This window comes from Delphinus delphis, chromosome 16 (genome assembly GCF_949987515.2).
Source record: "Delphinus delphis chromosome 16, mDelDel1.2, whole genome shotgun sequence".
NCBI lineage: Eukaryota > Metazoa > Chordata > Mammalia > Artiodactyla > Delphinidae > Delphinus > Delphinus delphis.
In genome coordinates, this window is record NC_082698.1 from 53255931 (window position 1) to 53275002 (window position 19072).

Consider the following 19072-nt stretch of genomic DNA (forward strand, 5'->3'; position numbering starts at 1 on the left):
AAGGACATTTTAAGGACATCAGCTGTGTTCGTTTGCACACCTCGGTTTGAAAAGCACTGGTGTAAGTTCTCTGCAGACTCCAAAGCCAGCCTGATGAATCCCAGTGCTGTAATACAACTTCCCAGAGAATTAAGTGGCCCTGGGAAAGTTCTGGACTTCTCCCTGCCTCACCTTCCCCAAAGGCAAGATGGGGATGATAGCATTGTCTCCCTCACGATAGTTGTGAGAATCACACACACGAGCCCGCGCGCACACACAGAACTGAAACAACATTTGTAGTTTAATCTCAATCTCATGTTACGTTATTTTCCCAGCCACACTCTGAGACAGGCATTGTGGAGAAACTGTGGCCCAGAGAATTGGAGACACACGCTTAGCGTCACAAAACAAGAGTCTTTCTGCCTCCAAATTTATGCTGAGGGTACAGGAGGGGGCATACTCCCCAGGCACTCAGGTCTTCCTGCCCCTGTGTCCCTTCTAAGGATCCCCTCTCAGTAGCCCTTTTCAGCCCATGCTTCTTAGATATCCCCCCCACTCCCCAAGTGTGCAGGTCCAACTCTACCACACAGGGACCTCCCCAAATCTATACCCCAAGATACCCTTCCAGCCCTTGAAATTTATCTTCCATTAAGCTGCACAGTGTTTTCTACACCTCCTCTTTCTGGTTATAGATTGTAAATTTTCCCTCTGCTGCGTCTTGTAGCTGGCTGACTGTTCTTCATTATATTTGTCGGGCTCAGGGAAAAAAAAAAAAAAAGACAATTCCTTTATTTGAGTATCCTGACATTTATTAGCATAATAAAACTCTCAAGATGAGATTGCAGTTTTCCAGACAGTAATTTCATTTGCAGGACAACTTACAAGGAATTTATTTTAAAGCCAGGTAAAACCTAAAATCTGTGAGATGTGCAGAAAGTGCAGGCCCCAGATAAAAGGAAATAAATGTATTAGGCGTGGAAAAGCTCAGCTGTTGTCTCTCACATGTTAATTAGGGGTGACAGGAACACCAGCTTGGGGAATCAGGTTCTCAACCCATCTCGGTCTACTTTCAAAGCTGCTTTGGAGTGAGAACTTTCTTCTTGTTAGTTTCTTCTAACACCTTCACATCACATCACATCACATCCCCCTGACACGTCCCTGCTAAGCATGAAACTGTTGCTGCCGTTAAAGCGGTCGTCATCAGCGATACCCTCCATTTGACAGAGCTTTCGTATTTATCATTTAACTGACCTGCCAAAAGGCCTAGTGTCGGCCATATAGAAAATTCTCTCCTCAGTTATACTGAACTTTAGTGAGGTTAAGTAACAGGAACAAAGTCACATGGTTGGTAAGTAGCAGCCAAAGCTCTAATTTGATTTCTCTGAGTCTAATGGAAAGAAGGTAATTTTAATAATAATAATCAGGTTTTAAAGCACTTTACAGTTCAGAAAGCAGGTTCCCTCCATCACTTTATTGCATTCATCCAGGGGCCCTGTGAGGCAGGTAGATAGGAGAGAGGACATGGAGTCAGCATGCAAATTTGATAGTATTGAGCACGTTTGTATGATGGGTCCTTACCCTGGCTTCCCCAAAAGGCTGAGCCTGCAGCAGGTGCTTATGTGCTGCTGCTTCACGCAGGAGCATAGTCCCAGGGGAGCAGGAGAGAGCGAAAGGGGAGTGAAGCAGAGAGGGAGGAAGAACACACAGGAGGGGGTGGTACTGATCTGGCCGCTGCTTGGTTTCATCGTGACTAGTTGCTCAGTCTTGCAGGACTGTCTTGATACGTCTTGCATGTGAAGAACTGCCTCTCAGAACAGTCCCTCCAGAAGGGAAGAGGAAGGGAGAAGAATTGATCACCATCCTCTGTCTCCCATTGATCAAAGGTTCCCCTCATGGGGAGTTAACCTCCAGGCTCTCCTTGGCTGCATGGCGTCTTAATGCCTCTGCAGTAACAGAAGAGAGGCCCATAGCACCACACGAGGCAAGGCACCATTGGCCGATCAACACGGTGGGAGAGCCATGCAGATCTGGTTTCAGCGGTGGCAACTGGAGTGAAACAAGTGGCCAAGGTGATCTGAGGAACAGGTGAGGCAAGGAGTGGAGTAGAACATAAGAGATGCCTGATACAACTATCAAGTAAGGTAACCAGTTCATTGATGGCCACAGAGTCCATTCATCCTTTTATTCCCACCAAATACAATGCTGCCAGCATTATTATACTAGTCAGTTTCAGGGTGAGATTTGAACCCAAGTCTTCTTGATTCTAGAGCCTAAAATAATCCCATGATAACATGCCATATACAAATATATATTTTATATATATATATATATAAAATCCATAAATATAAAATACGAGTATGCACAAATAGACACCATCGCTGAAAGTTACTGAGTTACTGGGAGAGTCTTCTTGTTAATATGAAGAACACACTCAGTATAAATGGACAGTAGAATCAAAATCAAAAGAAGTAGGAAGGCAGAGGTAATCATTTGAGTAACCTGCATAAACAGGACCACATCCTAGAAAGCAAAGGCCTTATCAGATGTCTACAAGCCATTCTTGAATTTATAATTCCCCCTGGGGCTTAGGCATATCTGTAGGAATACATGAAACCACTGCCTCAATATTGCAAAACCAGGGCCAAGATATGATTCCAAGACAGAGGAGGGATGGCAGAAGAGGGAAATACGAAGGCAGGGCAGTATCAGTCATCTCTTCTGGAAGCTGGGGCTCAGACGCCTTAGGTAATTCCACTGATAATATCAATGAGAGTGACAATGAGTATCATTTAAAACACAGTATCTATGCCTTCCATATAAATCCTTTACAATATTTCTTCTCTAATCCCCATGACTTTATAAACAGTGACAAATAGAAAACAACTTACTAGAAATCGTTGCTGATGAGTGTTGGAAAACTTTCAGAAGAAGTGCAGTCATTCAACAAACATTTATTGAATGTCTACCATATGTTAAACTCAGAGTTCGGCACTGGAATTATTTGTATAATTAAAACATGATCCTTGTATTCTAGGAATTCAGTTTAGGGCAGCCATGACAAAAAGGCTTCATCTTCTGAGGTTGTATCTAAATTTTTCAGGAAAGAGTTGCACCAGCTGTTAGCAATTTCTGTCCTGGGCACTGGGTCAGGAACCAGCAGCACGTACACCATATATTTCATATTCCTTGAAATATGCTAATCTACTTGTCCCTGTGGATGGTGGTGGATCTTCCAGAAGGCCATAAGAATTTGAGCTGGGAAGTTCTTGAGTTCAAAAATAGGATGCCCCACGGAGTCCGATTGAGAAGGGGAAAAATATCATTCAAACAACAGATGGTAGTCTGGTGGGCTGTCCCTCTGTCCACAGGGTTCCTGCAGCAACTCTCCCCCTGAAACAGTGATAATTTCCTCCTAAAAGGAAAAAAAAACGGAAAATTCACTTATAATCAAAAAAAGGAAATAAAGGTCCACCAGAGAGAGACCAGTTCGAGATAGAAAGACTAAGAATATGTATCTGCCTCCTCTGCATTCAAATTTATAGAAATGGCAGGGAAAATTTGCTTTTAAAAAGAAATAAATCCATAAAAGCATGGGAAAATAAGAAGGAGGACCACCAACAGAACAAAAATGTTGGCGAACACTTGAAAACCAAAGGCAATACAGGATGAGATTGTCAGAGGAGTGAATGTGGGGCAGGGGCAAGAACAAGTGTCAGTGGGACAGGCTGGGGAACTCCAGGTGGCAGAGGGCTCTGCCTCAGGCAGGTCAGGAAGTGAGGAGAGGCACGCAGTTCCTTGGGAAACCAAAGAGATCCAACTAGTTCAGACATCTCCACGCCCAAGGATGAACTACTCACCGTCAATTCCGTCCCTCACTTCATGAACAGATTGGATTTGGGAAACAGGGACTATATCCACGGATGAATAAACAGGAATTTCAAAGTTCAAAGATCCCCTCAAAGCCCCAAATTTATAAACATTCAAGGAAGATCATAACCATAAAAGAAAGATGCCAAACTCAACAATCGAAATGACTCCCAAGAAAATATCAGGTTTATAAAGCAAACAGAAAGAGTCTTTAAGAGATGCGTATTAATCTCCTCACTGGAATAAGAAGATAAATCGTCCATGAAACAAGAATGGACTATTATAAAATAGAAGAACCAGTTAAAAAACCTGGAAATGAAAGGGATGCCCATTTAAGTTAAAAAAATTTTTTTCAGTGGAAGACCTGGAGAGCAGAATGGACGTAACTAAAGAGCAATTTAGTCGCCAGAAGAATTGACACATCAATAAGAAAGAGACATCTAAGGAGAAAAATGGACAAAAGACATTAACACAACTCACAGAAGAAATCCAAGTGGCCATTGAACACATGAAAAAATCCTCAGCATCAGTGGTAATCAGAGGAATACAAGCTAAACAACAGTGAGATACACTGCCCATCTTATAGGAAAACATTAAAATGACTGATAATCCCCAGTATTGGCAGCAGTGTGGGGAAACAGCCTCATAGAGTTTGGGAAGAAGCATGAATTGGCGCTACATTTCTGGAGGGCAATCTGGCAGATCTTTTCAAAATAAAATGTGCTTATTCTTCTATCCAGCAATTCCAGTTTGAGGGATCCATCCCAGAGAAAGACTTGCACATGTGCCCAAAGTGACACATGCAAGCAAGTCTCTGCAGCACTGTTTGCGATCACGAAGACCTGGAAGCTACATAAGTGACAAGGAAGAGGAGGATGGAGCACGAAACTGTAAGATACATCCACAGCAAGGATGCGGTGGGACATGAAAAGATCCCACAGGTGTATGTCATAACAGCCAGCATGTCCTGACAGCTTACAAATGTCAGGTGTGTTGTTTTAGTGCTTTACACAGTGATATCTTATTGAAACCTCCCAGTGACCCTGAGAGGTGAGTCCTATTCTTAAACCTACCTTACTGAGGAGGAGACTAAGGTCCCAAATTTGAATAGTTGCCCAAAGTCACACACAGTAATGAAGTTGGGATTTAAAACTTGGCAGCCCGATCTCGGGGACCATGCTTTCAAAAAATACATTCTATGAAATATTAAGCAAGTTTTAAAAAATCCAATTGCTAAGCTCTTGGTAAAGGATTATCCAATTTGTGTGAAAAATAACAAAACTATGGACATACATTTTGTTATATGCATAACAAAAAAATTCATGTACATAAATTTCTACATTAATGCCCAGGAAATACCTGGATAGGGAAACAGCAGACTGGTAATTCAAGATGGAGGATAAAAATGGGGGCTTGAAATGAACGAGACTTTCGCTTTTTACTGTTATTTGATTTTTCTTAGAATGAAATCATAAATTAATTGTGTAATTAAAATGTTAATTTATAAAAGCTGACCACCAGATCTACACAGGGGCATAGACAAGATCTCTCTTCAGTGTTAGAAACTCAGTTGCCAGCCTCAGACCCTACATTTGGGAGAGGGTAAAGACCTCCAAAGACATCTGGTCTAGCCTTCCTATGCAGGAACCTGTCCATAGCATCTCTGAGAGACGGACATTCACCCTTCCAGGGACAAGGAGATCATCACTGCTAAGCAGCTTGTATTGGACAGAGAGAGCACACAACGCAGCTTAGAGGAACAAGCATAAGCTTTAGACGCAGACAGCCTGGGGCTTATCTCCTGGATCTAGCTGGTACCAGCCATGAAAACTTAGACAAGTTACTCAAACTCCCTGACCTTGGTTTCCTGATCTATGAAATGGGACTAATATGCCTCCCTCCCAGAGCCATGGTGAAGATTAAATGAGAACACGGATGACAGCAACAGGCAGAGCGATCGACACAGAGAGGGTACCAATATCCACGCACCCCTCCTTCCTCTTTCCTATAGTTGTTAGAAGGCTCTTTCTGATGCAAGTAGAAATCTGCTTTGATCCTGGTTAGCCTAGTTTTCTGAGCAGTCCTCTCCTCCCAGCATCTAGGTATTTGTAATTGGGGGTTTTCTATGTGCTTTACTTATAAGTTCAAGTTAAGAGCTGCCCTAGAGCCCTGGGGACATCCATGAAGAAAAAGTAATACAAATCCAAGAGTCTCTGTTATAGCAAAAGCCCAGTGAGGCGGTCAAGTAATGCTGTGAACATTTCTACGCCTGCAAAGCTCAGGGAGATGGGGGACCCCTGAGCTGCCACAGCTCTGTCTCCCGGAATCCTGAGCCGCCCCCCACTTCCGGGTCACTGAGCTTCACCTCTGGCTTTCTCCCAGTTACTACTAATGCCAACAGCCACATTAACACAAAAGTTGTTTCTTTTTATATACATCGTTTGGAAGAAAACATCTGTCACAATGAGAGGTCCACGACAGGGGACCAAATAAGAAAAAGAGTTGTGGGAAACAAGAACATGCATACATACCACTTCACAGTTGGCGCCGTTATGTACATCCCCCCATTTAACACTCACAGGATCTGAGTTAAGTATTATTTACATCCATTTGCCCGGTTAGCAAACTAAAGCTCAGTGAGACTAAGGAAGCTGCCTGAGGTCACACACACACTAAGTGGCAAAGCTATCGTTGGAACAAGAGGCATTGTAACTGAAAAGCTTCTCTAACCACAGGGTTGCCTGCCCAGCTAACTTGACGAAGCTGTTGAAGGCCTGCCTAGAATGTCCTCAAGAGGGACACCCTGGAAAAAGCTGGGGCTGAGACATGGGCTGGGACAGAAGGCAGGTCAACCAGCCCCTAAGTGTTGACAGCAGGCAGCACTCAGGTACTCAAGGTGAGAAGCGGCTTGGAGACGGGCGTTTGAGGTGCCCGCATGAGTAGAGGGTCAGCCAGAGAAGAGCAGTGGCCCCAGAGCCTGGTCTAGACCACCTCTTGTCTCTTCTACCAGCATGGTCTAGATCCCTGTGACCCTAAGGACCTTCTGGGGCTGCTTGCTCACTCTCCATCCCCATCTCTTAGAATGCCCACAGCCTGCCTCTCCCTGCCCACCCCCATCAGCACCCCTAAGAGAGATACCTTGTGGAAATCAATGAGATCCGTGAGCGTTGCATGGCGATTGGGGTCCACTCCCAAGAAGCTGTAAAAATCCCCAGAGGCATCCACGAGAAAATGCTTGAACCCTTTCTGCAGGCGGTAGGAGAGGGTGTAACCCCAGATTTTCTCACTGACCCGGACCAGAAATGCGCCCTCAGTCATATTCTCAAGGAGATCTTCAGCATCTTCTCGGCTGATAATTCCTGTTTTTTTTAAAAAAAGAAACAAGTCAGCAGATTCTGCAACCCCTTCCCCAGCCAGCTACCCTCCCCAGATCATTCCTGCCCCTCAGCCTTGGTCAAAGGTCTAGAGAAGGGAGGGGCCTCAGGAGCTGTCCAGCACTTCACTTATTCTACTGAGGAGACACCTTGGCCCGGAGCAACTAGCAGTGAGCCTGGGGACAGAGTTGCTACTCGGACCCCAATTTAGCAGCTTTCCCCCAAATTAAGCCACACTAATTTGGATTAATTGGGTAAAACTGGGTAAGCAAAGAATTAGTAATGAGCTGGAATTATAGCACCTATCGATTACAAATACAAGTCAACAAGAATTGCCCTGTGGAGAGTCTTAAGAGTACTGCTTTAATGACCAGACCGGAATGACTTACGATTACTGCCTCGGTTATCTCTCTGGTACCCATGAGTGAGCACCTGAAAACAGTATTTCCTCTTAAGAAGTAAAAAGACTTTCTCTGTCTACCTGTGGACACCAGGCAAACAGTTTCTTAATAGGGGCACATAATTAAGCTCCACTTCGGCTCAAAGAACAAAACGTCCTCAGGTTCTGCAGTCCTACACAATGTGATTTCACCACAGTTAGGAGAGTCAGGTCTGACCTTGGAGGTGTTTGTACATCAGGGTCAATCCCCCAAAAGGCTCTTCAGGAGCTGCTCTCCTCTAGGGAGTGAACGAGAGGCCATGTGTCTGGTAGGTCAGGCTCTAGAGGGGGCGGCGGTGGGAAGAGGAGGGGTGTCAGGAGACCTAGATGACCTGCCCACCTCTGCCCTCACCTGCGCATGGGACCTTCAGCCAAGCCCTCAACTTCCCCAGTGTCCTTTGACGTTTACGTGGCAATCTTAATCTACCTACTTCAAGGGCGCATCACGACTTTCAAGTGAGACCAAGAATTGAAACTAATTTCATAAACAGAAGAGCTATAGAAATGTGGGCTCCTGCTCTCAGCTGTTATTTGGGGGAAAGGTAAATTGCAACACAATGTCCTCTTACACACCTACTTGTTTGCCATCTGCATTCATTCAGCGGGATTATTTATTGCCAGTCACATAGCAGAGGGTAGAAGGTAGATGGGCTGCTCATCATCATGACCCTGAAGGCACTGCACGCTGTGACTCCCCCGCACTGCACCCCTGGTGCCATTGCCACGCTTCACTGTAGGGACACTCCCTTCCCATATCCTTCCTACTTAACAGGAGGTGTGGCAGGACTTCCTTGTGCCCAAAGCAGAGGACACAGAAGCAACCACACTGGCACATGTCCCCCTTTTAAGACAGCCAACACAAATGGGGGCCACCTCTTTCCTCCTTGCCCAGGACTTACCAAGAGGCAATCAAGCCAGCCACCCGCTCCCCAACCAGGCTGTATAAGCAGAAAACCAGGGAGAGAGAAGGAGAGAAGAGGGTGGGAAGCACTCCCACCGCGGGGTGCCCGAAGAATCACACATACATGCCATGCAGGAGGGAGGATGCTCCTTGGATGGCCTCGGTGGGTTCAGCCAGAGAGGCAGGGACAGCCAGAAGAGGACCAGCCGAAAGGGCACGCCCAGGGTTTGTCAGAAGACTCAGCACTGTCCCCCACCCTCCTCCCTGGCCCAATACCAGAGGACCTAGACCCTAAAGGTGTCTAGGGCAAGGAGGTAAGTAAGGGGAAACAGAGATGGAGCCAAGGGCTGTGAGGAAGAAGGACCAGAAGATGTCACCTCTGTCCCAACTCCAAGTACCTCAAGCTGAAGCCCAGCCTAGACTTGGGAGTTGGAGAGGAGGGGAGTGTTACAATGGGCGGAGGACTGAACAAACTTAAATATGACCTGACTTTTTAATACGCAAAAGTGACCAGTAACCCCAAAATGACAATGCCATGCATCTCTGCCATCTAAAACCCTTGAAGGGCTTCCCACTGACCTCCGTCTGGCAGAGCCTGGCTCAGGAACAACGGACACCAGGCTCTGAATGCCCGATTTGTCCCAGCTGACCCTGAATCCTCATTGAAGGATTCCTCTTTTCTCCCAGGAATCACAGGCTGCTGGTCACCTACACTCTACCTTTGTGTGGGTTAGAAAAAGATGTCCCTCTGGGTGATTGAACTAGAAAAAGGTGCCTCCCTGGGCCAAAATGGCTAAGCTCACTTTTCTGTATTTCAATCCATTCTCCCCCCAAACTAGCCCCCTTGGCTTCCCTTTATTCAGTGTACAACTTGCTTAACCCCGTCAGGAAATCATTTTTATCCCAGGAGGCTCCTAGAACGTCCCACCTCTGGACTTCTATAACCTTCTGTCCAAACTCTATGGTATATTAGTAAAGTGGCTGGGAATAGCTCAAGGACAGAGCCTGTGATGGCCGTGGGAGTGTTCTGTTCAGCCTCCCTTACAGAGAGACCCTGCTTCAAGGAGCAGCAATGCTGGTGAGCTGACAGCCTCCAGCTGCTAGTCCTTCAGGATCCACTGTGCACAGGGGGTACTATGTGCCTGACTCGGACAAGGGGTACTATGACGGAGCCCAAGGGGTACCAGAGCTGCCATGCCTACCCAATGTGGGACTCCTCTAGCAAGCAGTCTTTCCTCAAGAGCTTCCCATCAACCTGACCAAGATGTTCTCTGAGCTGCACTCCCATATCAGGTTCTTCCTCCCAATAATCTGTCCTTCCTTCCCTCTGCTCCTTCACAGGTGTCAGACCTGTACCATGTTCAGAAGACTCTCCCCATCTGTCCTGCTCTGTCTCCCCTTTATCCTTCACAGACATTTCCTCCAATAAAGCTCTTGGACTTCTGCTTCTGGAAGACCTGAACAGACACAGAAATCTTATCTTTGTATTCCAAGTGCCTGGAATGTTGGGGGCTTGTTTGGAGCAGTGATCGTGCACATGGACTAAAATCACAGCTCAAGGACTTGATCAATAGGTGGCTTTGGGAAGGTCACTTAAGCCCCTCTGAAACCCAGTTCAGTGACCTCATCTATTAAGTGGTACTGATTATAACACCTACATCATACGGTTGTTTGAGAATTCCTTACGTTAAGGCATAAATGTGCTTATCACACATGTGAATGTGCCTGAGAACATAATGACTACCCGATACAATGTAACTCATTTGCACTGGATACACTGAGTACACTACACACATGCTAGTGTTGGATGTTACCTTGAGCTGGTAGCAGCAATGGTCATAGTACTGCCAAGCTGTGCTGCTCACTACCCGCACGCACAGTCCTCTCAGACAGAGGCTGCTGAAGGTGACTTCCTCTGAAGGGGACCACTTGGGTCCCTGGGCCCCAGCCTGGGATATTCCTGGGAGACTCTCCAGGTATCTCAAATAGTAAGCATCTGTGAACTCTGCCCCCTCTTTGATACCTACCTGGGGATCAGAATTGTAATTTGGCCCAAGACCAAAGGTGATACAGCCTCATAGTTCAGGATGGCAAAGAATTTCACAGAAAACCTGACTCCTAAGAGAATTAATTGGTGGCTGAGGGCCGTGTAGGATGATGGTGAGGAGAGGCTGTTAGGTTTTCCTGCCCCGTTCACTCTGCTCTCCATCGCTCTCTCTCTTCTGGATCACCTCGAAGCCAAGTGTACTAGGAATTAGCATTAATCATATCCCATCCCATCCCACCTCCTCTCTGAAATACTCTACAACCTCCTGGCCAGGGAAAGAGGGGAGGGCCTCACCTCACCACTTCTGGCTGGGGAGTGAGCTTACCGTTGGGATCATGGAAACTTTCTAACTCTGCTAATGACTAGGATCTTCTGCTGAGGGGGATGGCCTTACCAGACGATGTTCCAGGGTAAGTTGCTCTGGAATGATTATTGGAGTATGCAGCTACACGTTCTTTCTGAGCCAATTCTCACCCCCAGACAATAGGAAATGTAGTTTTTCCAGAAACACTTTCTCTCCTTCCTTCCTTCCTTCCTTTTTTCCTTTTTCCTTCCTCCCTTCAGTAAACATTCATCAAGAACTCTCTAGGAACCAGGTCCCATGCTGGGCACCTGGGAGTCAGTATTAAATGAGAAACAATTCCTGCCTTCCAGAATCTCTGACTCTGGAATGAAATCAAGATTAGCAAAATTTTTTTAAGAGCGGGCGGGGGAGGGGTGGTGCTCGCTGTAACTAGTGGCAATAAAGGCTATAGGGCGTGGGCTCAGGGAGGCGACCCACCCAGCCCTGGAGCCCAGGGATGGAAGCTCCAGTTAGACTGAAAACAGAAAGGTTAAAACAGAGAGGCAAGGAAAGGAGGGCAGTTTGCAAAAGGAACGAGCAGGCGATTCTTCGTGGCTGGAGGGAAGGCTAAAGTAGGAGCTGGGGGGAATTCCCTGGCGGTCCAGTGGTCAGGTCTCTGCACTTTCACTGCTGAGGGCTCCGGTTCAATCCCTGGTTGGGGAGCTAAGATCCCGCAAGCTGCGCAGCGCAGCCAAAAATTAATGAACTGTTTTAAAAAGTAGGAGCTGGGCAGTGGCAAGATGTGTAGAGGCTGGCAAGGGTCAGGCCCCAAAGTGCTCTCCATACCATTAAAAAGGATTATGGACTTAATTCTGAGGGCAATGGGGAGCTACTGATCTTCCCTAAACAGAAGAATGTGAGAATGTTCAAGGGTGGAAAATGGATTGAAAGGTATGGATTGGAGTCATACAAGCCAGGGATTTCAACTCACTGAGGGCTTTTTCACCTAAGTGTTGCTTCACAGCTCCATTTCCACAGTTGTGACATTGGTATCCAGCTCCCAAGCCACTAGGCTACCAGAAACGGTTTCTGTTTTGAAGCAGAAAGGCAAAAGGATACACCAAGGGTCACATGAGAGGCCTTCTATCAAAGCCAGCACTGAGCAGTATCTGGGGACTCAGTGGCCCTCATCTCATTTAGCCTTCCTAACAACCCTACCGTCATCAGTTCATAACTGAGGACACTGAAGGTCAGCAAGAGAAGTGACTTACCCAAGGTCACAGAGCTATTAAGTGGTGGAGCCAGAATTTGAACTCAAGTCCTCGGACTCCAAGTCCAGTGCTCTTTGCTCTACACCAAGTTATCTCATGCAGAGGACAGCAAGTGCTGTGAAAGACACAAGAAGGAGGAAATTAATGAGGCCTGTAGAAGTCAGGGCAGGATTTATAGAGGCAATGAAGGGGGATGGGAAGTGCACCTTGAAGGCTGGGTAGATGCTAGGTGAGCAGAAAGGAGTGACGATGAGGTGAGAGGAGAGAAGAAGGGGTAAGTGAGTGAAGCGTCACAGTGAAGACCAAGAATGACACAACCATGGGATATTTATATAAATGTGACATAAGTTTAATCTACATCTCAGGAGCTTAAGAGACATGGAGAATGGAATGAAAGGTCTAACACATGTATAAGCTGAATCCCAAAAAAGAGAGAGGAGAATGAAGAGGAGGGAATATTAGTCAAAGACACATAACAGTGAAATGGCACAAAGCTACTCAATGTCTCATTTTGTCAACCGGAGAGAAAAGGCAGATTACCTGCAAAGAATAAAAAATTAAACTGATGGTTGACTTCTCCACTGCAACAATAGAAGCCAGAGGACAATGAGATAATATTTTCAGAGTGCAGAGAAAAAAATAATGGTGTTTAATGAAACTCTTTCAAGGTGAAGGGGAAAATAAAGACGCCTTCAGAAAAAAAAATTTTGAGATTTGACTACTAAGAAAATTCTAGAGGATATACTTCAATTAGAAGAAATATAATCCTACACAGAGAATCTGAGATGCTAGAAGGAATGATGAGCATGGCTACTGTAGGTCAATTTAAAAATATATATTGACTTACATTAAAATTGTAAGTTCAACATTAGTGTATCTATAATTATAATTGGTAAAGTCAAGATTATACATGGTGTGAACAGAATACTGTATAGAAACTATATGTAAATTATTTGTCAGCATTTCATGCAAGTGTGATTATTTTCTAAGGCCCTTCTAGCTCTGGTTTTATGAAATATGTGAATGTAGTATTTTCATCAATAAAGTTTAATACGCTAAGCATTAGTTTAAAATTTGAATGAGAACAATGTTAGGTAGATATGAAGTTATTTACCACATGTTGTAATGATCATGTTTTGAATTGATTTCAATATGCAGTATTTGAAAAATGTCAATACATAAAGAAAAGGAAATGAGTGCAATTAAGTCAATATATTTTTAAAGCAATTTTTATAATTTAGCAGACATTGCATCTTAATATAAGTAACTATTAAAATCGTGTCCTTGTGAAAAAATAAATAAAAATATATATTGACTTACAAAATAATAATAATAATGGGTAATTTGAGGGTTTGAATAAGATAGAACTATAATACTGGACAACATCTTATCAGTTGAGAGAAGGGTGCTTGGAGTTTAAAAAATCTGTTTGTTTAGGAAGAGGGTAAAGATATATATTAACTTTATAATATATTAAGTATGCATGTTAAATCACCTGAATTAACCACTAAAAGATAGGCATTGTTGTTCTGTTGTTCTCCAACAACAGAAGTGGGAAAATGCAGTGAGAAAAAAAATTTTTTTTTCAGTGAAGTGTGAAACGAGCCAATAACTGAAAAATAAATACACTATAGTTCCGTTTATATTAAATTAAAAAACTCACAAAGCTAAACAGTCTAGTGTTTGGAGATCAATATATAAACAATACATGAAGCAAAGAAATGATGGACAAAATACTGAGGACAGGGATCGTATCTGGTGGAAGGAAGAGGGCTGCCTGGTGAGAAGCACACGGGCTTCCAAGGATTGGTGATGTTTCCACTCCTTAAGTTTTCATTCTGCCCTGCTTTTCACCAGGGTCAGCGGCAGAAGCAAACAGAGGTGTAACCTGGAAACTGAGGCAGAATCCCAGCATACAGATGGAGGCCCTTGATGGGGACTAAGGGGAACAGGGCACTGGACCTGAGCGGGCCCACAGGTCCCTGATGTGTCCAAGGCTTCTCGGGAGGTCAGAGGCAATCCGACTAACTGCAGCGCCCTCTATGGGGACACTGCCCAAAAAGACAGGGCCAAGGTCAGGGGACAGAGGCCCTTCAGGGCAGCAGCCCCCTTCCCCACGGTTGCATCAGGCGAGGGTGAAAAGGTGGGGCAGGCAGATGGCAGCATGTACGCTGGCACAGCAAAGAAGCCCAGGCTCCCATCACCCCCACATTAACATCACAGGCAGGAGTTTGCAGCCAGCACACCTGTGAAGTGGAGCCAGTGCTCCTGACTTCTGTCTGTTACTGCACCTCGAGCACAATTCCCGAGCATTCTTCCTGCCACCTCGCCTAATCATCTCCCTGGATTCCACACACATGCTCTCAAACACCAACTACTCCACGTTCACTATCAAAATACTCAATATTTGCTCCATCAGTGCTAACCGGTGGCAGCCCCAGGAAAGGAAAGGCACTTTAAGCATACTTGCAAAAGACCCTCTGCTCTAATGGACCCATAAATCCACATGTTAGCAAATCCTAAAGCAGACCCGGGATTCAGTTCCCAACCCCTCTGCCACCTCCGTACCTCCGTCCCTGAAATCGTTAGCTTGGAATTGAACCTCAGTAACCAAATGAGCTCCTTTTATTTCTGTTAGAGCTTCTCCACTGAAAAGAAAGGCAGGCAGGCCAGACAGGACGTTTACTTTTTATGGTCTCAATTTATCTGACATGCGTATTTCTTAAAGCTTTCACCAAAGCTACACCTCACCGGCCAACAACTCCTCCATTACCTTTCTCATTTATTTCTGTGACTTTCCTTCCCCTTTCTTATTGCCATACTTTCCAGATGGTATCATTAAGGGGGCTGGAATTATTAATCGCTTCATTCTCAACAGTTTCTCAGAGCATCCTAAAGCCACACAGATTGTGATGAATGAGTTCAAATGCCTTCATTTTTTATAACTCCAAATGAAATTTAGCCACAGTTAACTGCTGAGACGAGTGTTTCTCTGGACAAGCATCTTGGTTCCAGATATATTATGCACAAGAGGCACCATCCCATGCCCATGACTGCCTGCTTCAAGCTGACATGCCAGGTTCAAATCACTGATGCCGCTGTTCATGACATTGTTGCAACCTCCCAGCAAAACGACTTCTGAAACTGGCTACACAAGGATCCTGTGTAGCACTAACCTCAACTGGAAGCATAAATTCATTATTTGATTCACGCCAGTCTCACTTACTGTGAGTTCCACTAGGCCAGTTATTTTCCTCAATATAGTGGACATAATTGGTCTTGCCCACTCAGGACCATTTGCCCTTCTTCTGGCAAGGGAATGGTGAGCTTCCTTTGTGAGGCCACACCATCCCACTCGGTCTATACAGTTGCAATGGGATAGACTCTTCCCTGCTCTGGGGATGGTCATGTGACTCAAGCCTAGCCAATCAGAGAGCTCATCCCTCTGGCAATGGTGATTGGTTCAGGAGTGGGCATGTGACCAAACCAGAGCCAACAAGGCAGAATAATGGGACTAATACCAGAAATTATTTGAGAGAAAAGTATGCCCTATCTTCTGTTGGATTCGAACCTAGGAGAATGAACGCACACATGCAACCACAGGCTGATGCATTGCTTGAGAATAAAAACAACATGGAGAGCAACAGAGCTGAGCGATGGAGAGAGGCCAGTTGCTAAAAACTTAAGCTCCCTGGATCAAGCAAAGCCTGAAGCTGGCCTGATGTTTGGGTTTTTCCAGTCACATAAGCCAATAAATTCTCTTTTGAGGATACCAGTACGATTATTTTTCTGTTAATTGCAAGTGAATGTAAGCCATTCGGGGAGGGAAGTTGTCAGTTTTGTTCACCACCACATGCCCTGTACTTAGTACAGTGTCTCACAGACAACAGAAGCTTAATATTAATAATCAACAAATGATTTAACTGCCTTACACAGGGAGCCTGCTCCCTGGTGCCCCTGCCCAGGGAATTCAACAACCCCAAACTCTGACAACTCCCTGTTTTACTGCATTTACTCCATGAGGACTCCATTTATTGCATTTATTGTGGAGACTGGGATAGCATCCCTCAGGAAGTCTATGGGAGGCGGCCCCAGCTGCACGAGGAGCAGACACTTGCCCCAGCCAAGAATAAGGCATGGCAGCTGAAACAGCTGTCCCTACGGCCCAGAGATGGCTGGATGTCTCCTAAAGGAACAGCCATCTCTTCATCCTCAAGGAGACATCCTGGACTGGAAAGGAACTGACTCTCCTGGGCACTGCGTGCCCCAGGGCAGTTTCTTAACCTTTGGAGCCTCTAGTTCCTTACCTTGAGATGGCAGCAATGCCACAGTGCGTCACAGATAGGAGCGTGGACTGTGGAGCCAGACCACCAGGGTTTGAATCCCACCACCCCCACTTACTGACAGTGAACCGCAGGCAAGTGGCATCACTTCTCTATGCCTCAGTTTCCTCATCTGTGAAACGGGGCTAATGCTAGTAGCAAGCACACAGTGTTAGTATGAGCATCAAAGAAGTTAAAGTATGTGATGTGCTTAGAAGAGGGCCCCACATACTGTAAGCACCATGGACCTAACTGCTAGTATTATTACCTCTTCCAGAAAGTTGTGCAAAGGGTAAATGACATACTGGATGTTCGATATTTACTGGACACAAAGCTAGCACAAAGGAAATGGTCACTGAATTACCAGGTAAAACATAAAAGCCAGTGTGAGCCCACACGAGGCCAACCAACCACACTTTGTGGATATAGACCAGTGCACACCTGACGGAGGAGTGGTACCAGGTCAGGTACCCCCTGCCCAGGGATGCCACCAGTCCAAGTGGTGCCTCTGGGCACCTCCACAGCCCCATGCAGGGGACAGGGCCTGGAAGCAGGGAAGAAGAAGTTGGTGATAACTTCATGAGATCAGAGAAATTATAGAAAAATAAAAGTGCATTTTCTTTGTGCACTTAACTAAACTTGAAATGTGGCTACACAAATGTTGGTAATGCCTTACTGTCTGCAGGGGGCGGACAGCATATTTGTGACGATTACAGGAGAAAACACACGTTAATTGCAAGCCATGTTGATCCCCTGCAGGAAGTGTTTCCAGGAGGTTGAATCCTAAAGCAGGGGACACCCTCCTGCCCCATGCACTCCCGGGGGGCTGATGAGGGGGAGTGTGAATCACAACACCCAAAAGCAGCATCACTATTTTAAACGAAAGCTGTAAGCAAATGACGCTGACACGTGAATGTATAAAGAACTTAAGTACTAAACAGAAGGTAATTTGGGTCTAATAAACTTTTTTTTTTTTTTTTTTTTTTTTACGGTACGCGGGCCTCTCACTGTTGTGGCCTCTCCCGTTGCGGAGCACAGGCTCCGGACGCGCAGGCTCAGCAGCCATGGCTCACGGGCCCAGCCGCTCCGCGGCATGTGGGATCTTCCCGGACTGGGGCACGAACCCGTGTCCGCTGCATCGGCAGGCGGACTCTCAACCACTGCGCCACCAGGGAAGCCCCGGGTCTGATAAACTTTTAATAATTAAGCATAAGTGTTACATAAGTCATTTCCAGAAAGCTTCTCAACTACTGTAGTGACCATACTTTATTCTCTAGCAAGTGTCAAAGCCGCCATATTTGTTTCTCAGATAAACAGAGAAGGCAGAGCTCACGGTAGGAAGGGGTGGGAGAGAAAAGTCGTGTCATCTGATCTAATCCCCATCATACTGGACAACGCACGCTTTCACTGTCTTGACTGAAGAGCCATCTGGCCTCTGTTTACACATCCCAGCAGTGGGTGCTCCCAGCTCCTGGAGGTAGTTTATCCCATCTCAGGACAGCTAACTGCTAAAAAGATGATCAGACTGAACCAAAGCCAGCACCTTGCGATTTTCACCCAGTGTTCCATTGCTTGAGGCCGCTGACCTTGAGGACATTAGTGGTTTGAAGACACAGCAGCTGTGCCACCCACCCCAAGTCTTCCACCTCAACCCCATGCCTGTTGTCACAGAAATGTGAGGCCAAGGGCTCTGGCATGAGCTGGAGCCCTGGGTGCGAGGGCTGGGATGAGCTTGGGGCTGGGGACTGGTGGGAAACTAGACTACAGGTCCCAGAGCCAAAAAAACCTAACGGCAGTTTCCTGGGTCTAGCCTATGATAGAAACTTCCCGGAGTTAGCAAGGTAGGAGGAATCTCTTGTAACCACCAGAAATACGATGAGACTGTCAGAAGTATATTAAATCAATTACATCAACAGAAATCAAGTTTATTGTCACTCTGTGCTTCTATTTAATCCCGATAGAAAATAAAAAATCAGTTCTATCAAATCCAAGCCATCTAGGTCCCCCAACCCCTGTCCCTTCCCACACATCTGAGTTACCCACAGCTGTGCATCAGAAAACAATCTCAGCAAAACATCCAGACTAAAAGCGTTAGGTAGACAAGACACCAAGGGTCTGAAATCAGAAACACGGAATTATAGAGAGCAGAAAGGAAAGAGTTACAATCTTGGGAACACCATTACAGTCGATGCTTTCCTAAAGCAAAAAATAATTTCGCTCTCTTTGTAATCTTTTTTTTGATACCCTATAGCCAGTGCACAATTCTTTTAAAAAGAAGGAAAAAGATTCCTTTATTTCTTAGTTGAAACAGCTTAAGCAAGAACTTAAGAGAAAAGTAGGTCAACTGACCTACTTCTTTTCTTCTTTAGAAATGTTTGCATTTGGGATCAGAGTTGGTGGAAATTTTCCATTCCAAATTCTGCTCAGGAAAGGAAAATGAGCAATCTGACTTGACGAGATGGATCATGACATGCTAATCATCCTTCCAAATGACCCACGTGTTACCCCTCACAGCTTTTAAAAAAATTTCAAGATGGGTATCATATTTAGAATGAAAAAAAATTCAGACTTTTACTTTTTGTGGGGAAG

The 19072-nt window shown here is 45.4% G+C and overlaps 1 protein-coding gene across 2 annotated transcripts in view; it reads right to left on the minus strand.

Moving 5' to 3' along the window:
- Positions 1-2971: 2971 nt before the first annotated feature.
- The window catches only part of SH2D4B (SH2 domain containing 4B), a 79984-nt gene continuing 63883 nt past the window's right edge, over positions 2972-19072 (minus strand). The window contains exons 7-8 of one of the 2 annotated variants that reach the window (XM_060033714.1): positions 6985-7205; positions 2972-3391 (exon numbers count right to left, since the gene is read on the minus strand). In XM_060033714.1, coding sequence (XP_059889697.1) covers positions 3299-3391; positions 6985-7205 — 314 coding nt within the window. In that variant the 3' untranslated portion in view covers positions 2972-3298. The remainder of the gene's footprint in view (positions 3392-6984; positions 7206-19072) is intronic. The other variant, XM_060033715.1, reaches the window with a different exon arrangement.